Source organism: Panthera tigris, chromosome A2, assembly GCF_018350195.1.
Source record: "Panthera tigris isolate Pti1 chromosome A2, P.tigris_Pti1_mat1.1, whole genome shotgun sequence".
Classification (NCBI taxonomy): Eukaryota; Metazoa; Chordata; class Mammalia; order Carnivora; family Felidae; genus Panthera; species Panthera tigris.
In genome coordinates this window covers 142,709,678-142,725,494 of record NC_056661.1, presented here as the reverse complement: position 1 = coordinate 142,725,494, position 15,817 = coordinate 142,709,678, and the positions used below count along the sequence as shown (strand labels likewise).

General features: G+C 39.3%; 1 protein-coding gene across 3 annotated transcripts in view; it reads left to right on the top strand.

The window, feature by feature from the left end:
• The first annotated feature begins 755 nt into the window (after nucleotides 1-755).
• ZNF800 (zinc finger protein 800) overlaps nucleotides 756-15,817 on the top strand; it is a 40,027-nt gene continuing 24,965 nt past the window's right edge. For all 3 annotated transcript variants that reach the window (XM_042971403.1, XM_042971392.1, XM_042971387.1), the window contains exons 1-3: nucleotides 756-1,453; nucleotides 1,931-2,049; nucleotides 7,384-7,479. In XM_042971403.1, the coding sequence (XP_042827337.1) occupies nucleotides 1,989-2,049; nucleotides 7,384-7,479 (157 nt within the window). In that variant the 5' untranslated portion in view covers nucleotides 756-1,453; nucleotides 1,931-1,988. The remainder of the gene's footprint in view (nucleotides 1,454-1,930; nucleotides 2,050-7,383; nucleotides 7,480-15,817) is intronic.

The following is a 15,817-nucleotide window of genomic DNA, read 5'->3' as shown; positions in this document are numbered from 1 at the left end:
TCCCGACCGTCGGTGGACACGTATTTGCTAGGAGAACCAGAATTCCGTTCTGGGCGGTGAGGAGGCAGCCTCTCCGGCCCCAAGAGGCGGCCACACGGGTTTGCGGAATTTGACAGACGACCTCGATCTTCGGGGATTTTCCGAGCAGGACGCGGGCGCCGAAGAGGAGGGAAAGTGCATACTGCCCATGTGACGCACCTTCGCCTTCAGGTCCCAGAAGCGCAGTGCCGCTGCAGTCCATGCCTATCCTCCACCACTAGTTTTCCTCCCCAAGACCTGATGAAAACCACCGAGTTCTGGGAGGCACGCTTCGAAAATTGTTGGGTTTTTTTTTTTTTTTTTAAATCGACTTTTACCATTTTATAAGTGTGCTGACAATCTTTTCGGAGTCACCACTACTTACGGCTCACCCATTTGCCAACCTTTCCCTACAGTTCATTCCCGTGCTTTTCCAACCCTCCCAGGTTTCGTTCCACTCAAAGGAGAAAAGCGAGAGCAACAGTTTGGTCGCCCATCAGCCCGTCCGTCTCCCGGGCACAAAACGACCCGGGGCTTCGGCTCTCCGTCGGTCCGCAGGAGGACGCGCGTACGAGGGGCCGGCCCGGGACGCCGGTCGCGGCCCGAGGGCCACCGGCCAAGGTTCCCTCGCCTGGCCCGGCCGCGGCGCGTAGCCTCCCCACAGGCCCGGGCGCCCGGCCGGGCGCATGCGCGCGGCGCTCCCGGGCGTGCCGGCCACACTCCCCCCACCCACTCGGAGAGCTTGTCACTTCCTGCCCTCGCCCCATCTCCGTCCGGGGTCAGTCAGTCGCTCCCTGTCGCTGCGAGAGTCTCTGCTTCCCCCTTCCTACCCGCTCCGCGGCGGTAGCTCAGGCTCTTCGGGGAGGGGGAGACGGAGAGAGAGAGAGAGACTGACTTAATAAAGTTTCCTGAAACAACAACTACTACCAAAAAAGGCCCAAGGTGGGGGGGACCCCCATTCTTCCCCGCCCTCTCCAAAAGCCTGAGGGACCGTTGCAGGTGGAGCGGCGCTGGGGGGAGCCGGGCTCCGGCGGCAGCCGTTGCCCCGGCGAGGGGCGCCCAGGTCCTGCCCGCCGTGGTTCCGGCTCCTTCGGTGGCGGCTGCGGCTTCTGTGGGGCGGTTCCTCCTGTCAACTGCCTGCGCCGCGCGCCACCCGCCCGCCCAGCTCCACAGCGCGGAGGGACGCCGTGAGCCGCCGCCTCCGTCGCCGTCGCCTCGGGCCGCGGAGGGACGTGGTGAGCTGTGGCGCTTCCGCGTCAGCGCCGGCGGGGACTCTTTGGGAGCGCGTCGGGCCCGAACCCCGGTTCCCTTCGCGTGGTCCGCCGAGGCTGCGCCAGGTGGGGCCCGAAGCCGCCTCCCACGCCAGGCTGTCCCCGCGGCTGCCCGGCCTGCCTTCCTTCCTTCCGCCTGCCCGCCGGCCCGCCCTAGGAGTTAAGTAAGTTGGGCGCACTTGGTTATGGGGACGGGGGCCCCGCCGGAGAGACCCCAACGCACGTGCGTGGCGGGAGAGCGCGGCGAGGGCCGGCCTCCGGCGGGAGTCGCACCTCGGCCGCCCCTGTCGCCGCGCCCGCCGCCCCGCGGGCCCCGGCGCCGGCCGTGCCCGCCGCGCTCCGCGCCTCCGTCTCCGCGCGCGCCCGCCCGGGCCGGCGAGGCCGCTGCCGCCCGCGCAGCCGGCCAGGCCCTCGCCTTGCGCTGCGCGCCCCGGGCTGCGTTTCCGGGTAGGGCGGTGAACCTGTGCGGGAGTTTGGGCTGGAGAAGCCTTCGTGCATGTTTCTTTTTCAGCTCTAGAGGAAGGTGCGGGTCCGTGGAGGGAAAACGGAGCGCGCGGGTGGAGGGAACGTATTTGGAAAATAGAACCAGAGCCCCCCCAGGAAGTTCAGGGTGAGTGACGGGTTTGTGCTTCTTTCAACAGCCAAGCCGCAATGAAGAGCTTCTTACAGTGAAAGGAAAGTAGGTCTCGCCCACTGAAAATGCCTTTAAGGGACAAATACTGTCAGACTGACCACCATCATCACGGATGCTGTGAACCAGGTATACTCCTTTCTTCTCCAGTCACTTTGCCCTCCGTCAGGGTCACTTTGCCTTGTGTTTCCTTCCTGCCCGAGAAGTCATTTCTAAGGAAGCAGGCTATAATTTTCCCCAGCATAAAACTAGTTATGAAACCAAAAGCTTGTACAAACAAGAGGTTTCCCCTGCTTGATCCCTTAAAAAAAGTACTGCAAGTGTCACCTTAAATCTTTTCCACAAGATCAATCACTCAGTCCCTTTTCCTGCTTTCAAGGCAGCCTGCAGTTAGTAGTATACCCCCTTGCCCTTTGAATGTTTAAAACTGAAGAGAAAGGAGAAAATAGGTAATAGAATGCTAGCATTTGTCTTCGTGAAAGTGGATTCATTTAAACTTTTGAAAGTTAAAGTTTCTCATGCGTTTTTATCAGGGAATAGCGGTTAGAGCCAAAAAATGAGTTTAGTTTGGGCTAAAAAGTTTGTTAAACTCAACTTGTTGGAAGAATCCGCTCTTTGCTCACTGCAACCTTTAAAAATTTTTTTGGACAGAACACAGTGTATGGCAGAATAAAAAAAGCTGATTTTTTTAGGTAGAATACATAAGTGTTTTTACTTAAGGATCCGTAAGGATAGTGTACTCAGTGGAACTGTTTTTAGTTGGATTTATGGAATGAAAAAGTTCCTTTTTTGAGTCTCATGAAGAATATTAGAAAACTTTGATAAATGGAGCATATGAACTGTTAAGTTTTTCTAGTTGTTAGAAGTTTGATGTGTTTTGTCACAAACATATAGAGGTACAACTTACAAGGGAATCATTGAATACATATGTGACCAGACCAGACAGAGGCTCTTCTAGTTTAAAGGCAGGTGTTTATCATTATTTTTGACCTAAAAGGTATTAGAACTTTTTACACTTGTGCTTGTTTTTTGTTGGAGTATTTTAACCACTCTAGTGTACTTGGTCCTATATCACAGTAGACTTCATTTCAAGTAGTGAACTTTTTTGACTAATGGGAAAAAAATGGTAGTGGTAAAGAGGAAGAACTCCCATTTTCAGAAAACTTTGGTACACATGAGAATAAAATTTGCTGTGACCCATCCCCCCCACTGGCTGGCTGGAAATCAGTAATAACTTACTTCTGCTAATAAAATAGTCCCAGGATGGGACCCAGTTTCTGTTCAACTGTCCCTTACCTATGTAATTTTCGGCACCCCTCCATACTGCATATTTTGTGTGTCATTTATGTTTTACTAAATATTGGAGTTTGCTAGTTTTGAAGTAGAAGGCTGTGAATGCCTTTTATAATTGTGTTCTACTGACCTTTTATTCTAGTTTTGGGGTTTTTTTTTGTTTTTGTTTTTTGTGGTTTTTTTTTTTTTTTTTTTGAAAACATTTCAAGTCATTTAAGTTGAATTAGTTAATGAAATCATTTTGTTAAAGCTTCTTATTTAGGAAGAAGTTTATGTGTTTATTTTGTTTCTTTATTTCTTTGACAAGTTATTATTGAGCACCTGTTAGGTGCTAGGTACTGTCCAAGGCAATGGGGATGTAAGTGGCGAACAAAACAGATAAGGTCATTCCCTTACAGAACTTTTGAGTGGGAAGAGATGGAGATAAAGTAAATAAGATAATTTGTGGCTGTACCTTATTTAGTGTATTCTGATAATTAAAGTTTCCTAGAGACTTCAGTGTCTTTTTAAAGATGTTTTTCACAGTTGAACTTTTTAATATGTATTGGAACCTCTTTGCTTTTTCTCCCTCATTAACAAATCATCTAAGTTGCATTAATTTTAAAAGTTAAACTTTCTTCTGTGAGAAACTTTTTCAGTGACCAGGTCAAAAGTAGTTAGTGTCTCTTTGCTTTCTTAGCTAGAATTAAACACTTTCCAAAGACTACTTTGGTGGAAAGCTAAAAGTTTGTTAACCTATAGAGTAGTTAATTGTCATTATTTCAGAGGAAGTTATGTGCTGAGTGGGAGGATATTTCCAGTACCAAGAGGAATATGTTATGATGTGCTAGTTTTTGAAAGAAGATGCCTTCTGAAGGCACACCAAGATAATATGGTGTTTGAGAAATTCTTCTAATGGCCAATTACCAGAGGTCTGTTCTCTTGAATTATGAATGGGGGGGTGGGGGAGGGTTCCTGGATGGGAGCACTGTGTTCCTGAGGAGGCCTTGAGAGGATGGTCAATTCGTAGTGAAGGGTGGTGTTATAAGCCTGTCAGTGTGTGTGAAGTACTTTTTTAGTTATGTTTTAAGACTGTTCCTGACAGAAATTTTCAAACATTCAGAAGTAGAGAGAATGGTATAAGGAACCTGATATAACCGACACACAACTCCCATCAGTTATTAACACATGGACAATATCTTTTCGTCCTGTATTCTCCCCTTCTCCGCAGTTCCCTTCTCCACCCTCCAGCTACTTCCCTGTGCTCTATTGTTTGTAAGTAAATGCCAGATGAAAGATCTTTTAAAGCACTCGTTTTAAGCTAGGAGAGACTGTTGCAAAAGTAGGTATTTGATTCTGGGAAATGTGTTCTTGGAAGGATGTAAAGACAGATGTTAACTTCTGAGTGTTTGGGTGTTTTGATTGGAGGGTGATGATGGTTTTTTTCCTAATGGTCATGTAAACTGATCTTGGGAGGGATGATGGGATATATGAAAGGAAACTTCTATAAAGTACTAATATATAAATTTTTTTAGGGTTGAGAGTGTATTTTCAAGTGAAGAAGTTTTTTGTTTGTTTTGTTTTGTTTTTTTTACAATGGGAACTACACAGATCTGTATATTAAGTGGATGTATCTGTGGATAAGTAAGCTAACCCTGGGGTTCTTACACACATGTTGATGTGTCTCGTGGTAGCAGTGTTCTGAAGGTGATTAGGTAACAAAATTTTGCTCTGGCTTTGAAATCAGATGTTGTCATGTGGAAGTGGAAGATGATGTATTATAGAAAGTTTTCTGGAGCATTTTTAAATGAGGAAAGGGGACTCTCAGGACGAGTTATCATTTCTTCCCCTTATCCCTTCCTTATTCATTACTGTTTTTTTATTGTCCCTTTCCAGATTTCTTGTCACTTATAGAGCCAAGCCTTGATGCTTTTGATTCTTTACAATTATAAAATTTTTACCCTCTTTTTGTAGTTAACTACTGTTTTTTTGTAAACTTTTGTCACATATTATAATGTACCAATAGTGAAAAGAGATTCATCTAATCCCAATAAATGGTATCATCGATTTATTTACAAACTTCTGCTCTTGTATCTTTAAGGGGTTGAATTCTCCTTCTCTTAGATTTTGGAGACAATTTTTCAGTTTTTTGTGTCAGAAAGCAGTTGATTTGTACATGCTGATGTTGGTCGTGGTGGTGGTGATAGAACATTTATTGAGCACTTACTATAACATAGGCTTTGTTTTAACCAGTTAACTAGTTTACTTGCATTAACTCATTTAATCCTCGTAAAACCCTGTGATTTGGGTACTTTTATTATCCCCATTTTAGAGATGAAAAAGAGATCAGAGAGTTTAATTTGCCTTAGTTGTATCTAATAAATGTCAGAAAAAAAAATTCGGTGCAGTAAGTCCAAGTCTAGAGTCTTTATATTCTTAATCACTGCAGGTAGTACCAATATCAGTGTTCTCAGAGTGAATTGTGGGTGTGTGCATGTTATTCATTTAAAATACTCCTAGAGTATCTCTTAAAATTGGGAAAGTTGTACTTAATAAAATCACTTAGTCCTGAGACATAGTCCCTCCCGTTTGGTGACCACTGAGCACCAGACTTGAAGACTTAAAGAGAATCTAAGGCTGTGTGTATATACAGAGCACAGCAAGCTTTAGCCCCCTTATCAGAAAGCTAAATGCTGTCCAAGACCAGGTCCTGAAGCAGTAGCAGCACACATCATTGTTTTCCCTCTTTTTTTTTTAAATTTTTTTTTTTCAACGTTTTTTATTTATTTTTGGGACAGAGAGAGACAGAGCATGAACAGGGGAGGGGCAGAGAGAGAGGGAGACACAGAATCGGAAACAGGCTCCAGGCTCCGAGCCATCAGCCCAGAGCCTGACGCGGGGCTCGAACTCACGGACCGCGAGATCGTGACCTGGCTGAAGTCGGACGCTTAACCGACTGCGCCACCCAGGCGCCCCTCATTGTTTTCCCTCTTAATTTTCCCACAGACTGGACGATCCTGGGTTTAAGATGGTAATAGTTGAGTAGAACATTATAACATACTGAAAAAAGAATTAATTAAAGTGGCTGGTTTTTTGTGCCACAATCATGTCTTTATTTGGTATCTGATGGGAAAACTCAGTTTTCCTTCGCAGTTACTTTTTATCATAATCTAATTTATTACATAATTACACTGTGAGCCTGAGAATTTTGGAAGAGACCTTTGTATATGAAAATGAAAAAATTTATTTTTAAAGTGGAAATATTATTTTTACTCATTATAGAAATGTGTTTTTTCTAGCATGCACTCTTCTAAAAGCCCAGGCAGGCTCTGAAGCACTAGTGAAGTATGAGACAGAAAGTGAAAATCACCCCTGTAAAACCCGCCGACAGAACCCTTGTTTTGTTGGTATCCCACCAGACTTTTTGTGTTTATATTAACGTCTGTACATACACACATGTATGTTAAATTTCTTTCTGTATTTATTGAAATACACATTAATATGAGTGAGATCATATTCCACAACCTGTTTTTGTTGCTTAATCTATTACTGACATTCTTTGTTGTTAGTATACGTAGATCTAGCTCATGCTTTCTAACAGCCATGAAGGATTCCATTGTAGGGATATTTCATAGTTTATTTAGTCTGGTTCCTGTTGAGAGACTTTTAAATTTGAATTTTTTTCTGAATTATTTACAGCGCTACAGAGTGCTGCAGTGAACATTTTTGAACATCTATCATTGTGCACTTCACTAGTTCTTTCCTTAGGCAGTGGTTTTTGAGTTTTGCTCTCATAATTGCCTGTACAGTTGTACTAGATTGTCCAGAGGGTTTTGGAATGGTTTATGAGATGTGGCTAGGCCATGATTGCCCTAGAATTTTGGTTAAATACAGTAGTTCTTCTTCAAGGGGAATAAAAAGGCAGACATGACAAATAGGTACTAAGTAATACCAAAATAGTAAATCTTTGTGTTTGAAGCCTTACATAGCTTTAATTTAGCCTTGAATTGAGGGTAATTTTATTTTTTCCCATTATTTCATTTTGCCTTACAAAGATGCTGGTGAAATATATACGAACAAGTGTGATTATCGTTAACATGATTGTAGCAAACCATTGTTTTACTTTAATAGTAAATGATTTAAATAACCCTTTTTTGTGGGGATTGGGGTGGGTGTTTGTCTTCCATGTAGTTTATATCCTGGAACCTGGAGATGCTCCTTTGTTACAGCAACCACTACAGACATCCAAATCTGGTATTCAGCAAATAATTGAGTGCTTTCGATCAGGTATGAATGTTTTAGGATGTATTTTTCAATCTTCACATAGTAGTTAAAAACTACCTAGAAATCCTTAGAATTAATTTTTTTTAAATATTAAAATGTATACATTGGTTTTATAGAATACTTTTAATTGCCATATTTTAAAAAAGTGGGTGAATATTGACTTGATCTAGATTCTTTTTCAGTACTATGTATTATATATTCATATGGAAATAAGCTTGTTTATTATGGTTTAAAGAAATACATGTGGTATTTTTATTGGTAAAGTGCCTCTTAATGATTTATTTTTATTTTTTGGCATATTCTTTATAAACTCTCAAAGGTGAATTCTACTGGGTCTTTAAAAGCATTGGCAGAGTAGACTATTCACAGCGTCTGAGATGTCACTTATTTTAGGTTAATTACTTTCTCATCACTCTTTATGTGACTCCCCTTCTTTGGCCTAACCCTGGAGTTTCAGTATCTTAACTAGAGCACAAGATAGGAAAAATACTTATTCCAGCCCTGGGATCTTCGGATACAAGTGTTTAGCTTTTCTTTCTATTAGATTATTATTATAGTATTTGCATGTATAATAAGGGTACTTGTGTGGGTGCAATCCAGTGCTTTAAAATAGTTGTTGCTTACTACATATGCATAAGTGAGAACTGTCAGAACTGTGTTATCAGTAAGATCTTAGGTTGCTTTGATTCTTATAATCCACTTATCCACCTTTTGTAGATTTGGCTTCTTTGACGTCGTAGACTGTTGAGTTAGATATAAATAAGCAAACACACATGATTGATGGGACACCTAACTGATGGAAACTTAGAAGATTAGAATATCTTTTGTTATTATTCTAAAGCTTACTATTTTAATGAAAAATTTCTAAGATTCAAAGGAAAAGATAATTTATATGTAATAACTTGTTTTGTGTTAATAAATTCTTTGAGGTGCTTGTTTTTAAGTCATTGTAAAGAGAAGTGGCATCTATTTGCTTTATTTTAGGATCTAAGAAATAGATTGTTCCTTAATCTAAAATAAAAAAGGTTTTCTGACTTTATAATATCTATTTCTTGGACTTTTCATCTATAGTCCTCATGGCATTGCTTTTATTTATATTTAATTTAGTTAAGTATTGAGTGTATACACATGCCTTGCTCATGTTGGATGCTGGTAAACCTATTTAGGTTTACCTAAATAGGTGGTAAACCTACTCAAAGATGTTTTTTGTTTTTTTTTTACTTTTGATAGTTGCCCTTCATTAACAGAAGTAACTGATAAGTCAGATTTTCCTTTAGTAAAGACAACTACAATTTTACTTATTAGGAGCCGTATTTATAATATATTTCTGGCGTAACAGGAGAATGGTTAGTTTTTGTAGTATAAGAGTTTTTGTTAGCTACTTTTAATAGAGAAATAATTCCTTTTGCGCTTTCTCCTGGAAATGAAGATAATAGCTTTTCACATTTAGTTATATTCTTTGCTGTAGGTTTTTAAAATCCAGAATTTACAGAGAAAGACAAATCCCATATGATTTCAGTAATATGTGGAATTAAAGAAACAAAACAGATGAACTGTGGGGGGCCAGGGAAGAGAAGAGAGGGAAACAAACCACAAGAGGTTCTTAATGATAGAGAACAAACTGAGGGTCGATGAAAGGAGGTGAGTAGGAGGTTGGCTAGATGGGTGATGGGTACTAAGGGCACTTGTTGTGATGAGTGCTGGGTATTGAATTCAAGTGATGAATCACCGAATTCTACTCCTGAAACCAATATTGCACTCTATGTTAGGTAAATAAAATTTAAATAAAATTTAAAAATCCAGAATTTGAAATTAATAAGGTTATTTTATACTACTTCAATTTATTATAGTCTTATTTGATTAAGTAAGAATTGGTTCATTCATAAATGCTTTGTCTTGTAAAATATCCCTTTCCAAGAAGATCCTGTTTAGAATCTGTGTTTAACTGTGGAAGGTAAATATTTAAAAATGAAATTGTTTTCTTTTGCACTGTGGTCATCTCTGTTTTCTGTGTTTGCTATTTCTTTACAATCAGAGCTAAAGGAAAGGGTCCATGAAATGGGTAAAATGTTTTTTTTTAAATGTCCCCAGCAGATTTGCCTTCTGAGTTATGTTTTATTTAGGCAAATTTTGAAAGTACTATAAATTTAAAGTACCCACTAATTTAAATTAGAAGTGATTTAGAAATATGCTTAGCGATACAAAGAAACTAACTTTGTATTTAAAAAAAGAGATTTTTTTTACTTCGTTAACGCGTCTCAGTACTAAGCAATTTTAATTTCCTCAAGATCGTAATCTCTCACATATCTGTGTAATCTAAAATCTACTAAGATAGCTCTTTAGCACTGAAGTATCCAGGTCCTGGCTGACTGAAACTTGGGGTGGATAGAATGGAAGCTTGGCCTGCATGACTTAGGGACCAAGATCCATTCTCACCCTGTAAGTTCCTCCTGGTTCCATTCTACTCCCAACCACACCTTCAGTGACTCATTTCTTTCTAGGCTCTTTCCTTTACAGCTGGGTCACACACATTGCATTTAAAGAACCATCTGAAGTCCATGCTTTTGCTCTTGTTAACCTATAGAAACTAAATCAGGTTGGGTATTAGTAATGTCTTAGGATATCTAGCTTAATCTTTAAGCTCAGTTAGTTGTCTTCAGCTACTGTATCATCTCTAAGTGACTCACCTTCTTCAGCCTACACTGGACTGTCTGTGATCTGATATGAATTCCTACCCAAGCTGGAAGTTCATAAAAGGCTGAGGAAGGAGTTCTCTCATTTTTCAAGTCCACAGCCCCCTGTGTGCTATACTGACTGCTTGATCAGGTTTGACTTGTTCTCTTTGCCTCACACTTCAGTTTTTGCTTTGGACTGTTTTGCTGGCTTTAAGTTATCCTTCTTGACCTCTAATATCTCTTTATTTCTGGCTGCTTCACTTGTAAATTAATTTGAGTAGATTTTTTTTTTTTTTTTGGAATTAAGTAATATTCCTGTATTGGAGTAAATAATGTTACTGGATTAAGTCATAAATGCCTGTGGTTTAAAAAAATAATGAAGTACAAAAGGATATAAAAAATATAAAAATGAGTCTCTTTGCTCAGGCAACCACTGCTACATGGTTTGTGTGTTTTCTTCCAAGGTTGTCTATACATATAGCCCTCATACCCCGCCCCCCCCCCCCCCCGCCCCGTATGAGTAATAGCTGACTCTGCGCCCTGTTAACGTATTTTTGCTTTAACAGTACATTTCACTGTTGTTTGACATCTGTTCGTAGAGAGATGCCTTATTATTTTAGGCTGCCTATTTTGCTCCAGACTATAGATTTTCTACTCTGAAATCCCTAATGGTTGGGTGACTTTGAGACATACTGTTTGCTCTGAATCCTTGGCTTCCGGTACTGCCTTGACTGGGCCCTGCCTTTTGCCCGAGTGCTGCCTTAGCTGTGTTGGTTCTTCTAGGATCAATCTGTGTGACTTGGCATCCTCAAATTTCCTCCTTTCTATTAACACTTTTAGCTTCCTTCCTTCCTGATCCCTCTCCCCAAACTGAAGCAGAATTTTAAGTAACAGCAACAACAACAAAAAGATGTACTTGCATGAGACGTTTATTAAAATTGATTTAATTGAGCTTAATAGTCTTTTTTAGTCTCTCAGCCTTCTGCTAGAGGCAAAGGAGCTATTGAATATCCTAAGGGTAGAAACAGAAAAATGGAGAGAAAAGACAATGATAATTATTTAGTTTGGTATTCAAAACTGGTCTTTAATATGAAGTTGATACCTTTTTTTGAATCCTTATAATATATAATATTGAAAAAAGCGGTAATATATAATATCGTAGAAAAAAGATTCTGCCTATAGAATACAGTACTGTGCAAGGAAGGGCATCTTTTCGGAATCTTAGGGAGGAGTAAATTGTAGTGAAAAATGAGAATTAGCTTTTGTGATATTTGCTATTGCCATTATCATCTTAAGTTTAGGTTTGGTCATTTAACTTCTTAGAAGAGTTTATTTTGTTTTGTTTTTGTACTATTTAAAGCAACATTACTTGTATTTAGTGTAAGCTGTGACTGGATGGTGATGCCTCCCTCAGTCCTGACTCTGCAAACAAAAACTTAGCTTGGAAGTATGATTTATCATAGATACATAAGAGAGTGCCATGGATTTTGTTTTTGTTTTTTGGTTGTTACATGACAACTGTAGGAAATTTAAAATCAGACTAGATATTTTTTTGGATGAATAAGAAAGGTGTAGATTTATTTGTTTGATTTGTTGTTCTTACATTCTTCTTCAAAGCATATCATCTGGGGCTGTGTTCCTAGGAGAGCAGTCATTTATATTAGTTTGGAAATTTCTTAAGGGCACAGATCAGATCCTTCACTTCTGTGTTTCCAGTGAATAGCATTGTGACCTGATATTTAATAGGTGTTCAGTAAATGTTTGTTATACTAAACTAAAAGATTCACCAAGTAGGCACTAGAATAATTTTATTCTACTTATGAATTTACTGTAGTGTGTGGCAGTGTTCCATAATTAACCTAGTAATTTTTTTTAACCAGCTGGTTTTAAGATAATAATTAAAATTTTCTTAAGTTTTCCCTGTTTTTTACCTTCAAGAACTTTTGTTAAGAGAAGATCAGCTAGAAATTTCCTTTGTATACCGGCCTTGAAAATCAGTTTTGACACAAATTATGGATTTGCTTGCAGTGTTGAGATGATACTGTGTTTAAACAGTCATGCTAAAAATGAGCTCATGTGTGAATCATCAATAAAGCAAACAGTATACCACTTAAAAATAATTATTGCTACAATTTAGGGACGCCTGGTGGCTCAGTTGGTTGAGTGTCCAGCTCTTGATTTTGGCTCAGCTCATGGTCTCACAGATTGTGCCCTGCATCAGGCTCTGCGCTGACAGTGCCCAGCCTGCTTGGGATTCTCTCTGTCCCTCTATCTGCTCCTCCTCCACGTGCGTGCATATGCACGCATGCTCTCTCTCACAAAATAAATACATAAACATTTAAAAATCCATTATTGCCACAATTTAAAATGGTCATTGACCAACATATTCATATATTAAGAAAAAAATGAAAGCTTATCTTTCTAGCACAGAAGAGTTATAATGAATATCACATCATGTAAGGTGACTGCAGTCTACCCTACTGTAGAACTGAATACCGATTTCCTTTGAAAAAATCTTGTAAACATTTTTCTCAGAACATACAGAATATTTGACATTAAGGAATAGCACATGACTAAATCCTTGATGAGGTTTAAGTAATTTTTATGAGCACCTATTATGAGAATCTGAAATATTCACTAATTAGCTAATTTCTAGGCATCAAAAACTTACCCTTTGGAGGGCTGGTTTTTTGGAAAGATACTGATTAATGATCTATGTAAGCAGTAAATAGTGCATCCTAAGATAGTTTTAAAACCTGAGGCAAGAAAAAGTTATTAATATCGGAAAAGGAATAATTAGGAGTAAGATACCCTGGCTCTTTCTGAATCAAGAGCTGTGGAAGAACTTTATGTTGCTGTTTAGATGACCATGTCTGTTGTTGTCTCAGGTGGTAGAAAGTTTTAGCTATTGACAGAGGCAGAGTTGATTGGCTGTGCCTAATTGTTAGTGAGCAAAGCAATAAGAAAATAGTAGCTGATTAGACCATTAAGACCGCATGGGAAAAACAACAAAACCTTAAATGGCAACTGCTAACTTAGGGAAAAACTTCTGTTGTCTGTATTTATGGAATGGGTGACCTCTTATTTTTCTCATTTGTAAAATGTATAAGTTGAATTAGAAACTCTTTGAGGTCTAGGGGCGCCTGGGTGGCTCAGTCAGTTGAGCGTCTGACTTTGGCTCAGGTCATGACCTCACGTTCATGGTGAAGTTCAAGCCCTGCAGGTTCTGTGCCTACAGCTCAGAGCCTGGAGCCTGCTTTGGATTCCTTGTCTCCCTCTCTCTTTGCCCCTCCCCTGCTCATGCTCTGTCTCTCAAAAACTAAAATGAAACATTAAAAAAAAATCTTTGAAGTCTCTTGACTTCCCAGTCAACTTTACAATAGGCTAAAAGAAAGTTTAATTTATAGAGAAGGTTTTCTTTAACATAGAGTTCTCCAACATGTCATTTGACAAACATCAGTCACGCATGGTTCTGAGGGCTGGGAATACAGTGGGAAGAATAAAGATACCTTCTCTTTCCTCTTTGAGCTTCCACTTTAATGGGAGTACAGAAAAATAATTACAAGAAAGTGGAATAATATAGTATAGATGTACAGTGTGCTATGGGAGTAGGGGTGAAGAATTCTTAAAAAACAGGAGCGATCAGAAGGCTTCCTGGAGGAAACAACTAACTTGGAATTTGAAGGATTGCTGGAAGTGAGCCAGACCAGGGAAATGGGAGATTGTTATAGGCAGAGAGAAAAACCTAGGTGAAGGCCTGAAAAGTGAGAGAGCGAGAAATTGGTGAGCCTGTGGCTCTGAAAGAAATTTGATGTACCTGGATCAACACGACATGCTTGTGTCTGTGCATGTGCATGTTGATGTGTGTGTGCATGTATGTGTGTAGGTAGGGTGGGGTGGGGTGGGGGGAGCATTTGTGAATGAGTATTAAGATTGATTGGTTCAGGTTAGAGCTAGAGACTTGTTTTAGGGGGATGTTTATTGGGAACAGATATACACTCTACTGAATATAACTAGCTCTATAACTAGGACTAAATAAGAATCTATACGTAGATATAGACTTTTTTATGGTTGAGAGAATCTTACAGACAAAGTGAGAGCTCTGATTTAAGGATGCAGTCTTATATTTTTAGCAGTAACTTTTTTATGTATAACCTCATACTTTCTATTTAAATCTTCAACTGAATTCTTACGTTAAACCTAGTTCAGGTTATTTTTGCATTGCTCTTCAATCTTTTTTGACTATCTTTAAAGGCAGAATTGAATCTTTAGTATGGGTCTAGCAGGTAATTTAATTTAGAATTGAAGTGTGCAAAAACTTTCTATGTTTTCTTTTTACTTTACTACACTTAACCGTACTTGGGAATTATAGGTAGATCAAGTAGAGAGGTTTATCTAAAATATTTTTATCATTAGTCTACCTCTCATAGTTTGTCACTTAGGAGATTATGAACTAAATATGTTAGCAGTCTATTGTCAATATATTTTGTAATGTGAAGTGGAATAAAATGTGTGTGTGTATGAGTACTTTTATATAAAGAATATACTCAAGCTGTCCTCTGAATCTTTTTAAATTTGTGTTTTCTGATTTTGTGGTAATATGGTTTAGTGCAGTAAACATTGATTTGAATTTGAGAAATGGTGGAAATAATTTCATTATATATATATTTTTTTCCAGTAGAAACCCAGATGTGTAATTTAATTTTTCTGGGATTTAGGTTCATATTTTCTTTCATGATTCTGTAAGATACATTTGGTTTGGTTTGTTCATTTTACAAGGTGGATAGTAAAGTGTGTTTGCTCTTTAGTAGTCCCAGAGCTTAACAGAATGTCAAGTGCTTGCTGAGTGATAGAACACTTTATACCTAGATAGTCTTAAAGTTGTTTTTCAAGACACTTTTGTTTTTTCCTCTTTAGTTTAAGTCAATATCATTATCATCTTTTTTATTTGAGGAAATTAAAGGCTAATTAATTAGTAAAGCACTGCAGATCAATTTTGTCAATTTACCTGTGGCAAAACCTTGTAGGAAATAATGACAAAAGATCTTCTGTTTGTGTTTTATTCCTGGCGGATATTTTTACTTTAAAGATTAGATGCTTGTTGCCATTTATTTTTTTTTCTTGCCTTTTGACCTTCTGTCATAATGCTTAGATTCCCTAGATCTGTGGCATTTCTTCAACTTATCTTTATTGAGCATTGTGAGAGCTGAACACTTTAGTTGTAAATAAGACAGGTTTGGTTTTGGCTGCTTTGGTGTTTATAATCTAGTGGGGAAGACAGGCTTTAAGTTAGTTTAAAGTGTAGAACTATCAGTATTTAATTAATTGCACTTGAAGTGAGTTTTTGAGGGAGAAAGAATTTGAATAAATGTATAGTGGTCTCAACAGGCCTAAGCAAAATTCATGTTATGGATAAGGATTCTGTACTCTCACACTCAATGGCCAGAATTCCATATTGGCGTAGAACCTGAAGTAATTTGAGTTTTAAAAAAATCACAGGCAGTCTTGGGACACAGTTCTGACTTTCTTTAAGGAATCAGGGGAAAATGTATTACAGAACTCCATCTTCATTTCACTGCAGAAGAGAGCTGTAGGAACCAGCCAGATACTTTGGCAGGGAGTAAAGGGGTAGGGGAGGAAGGGGCATGTTTAATTCTTCTTTCCCA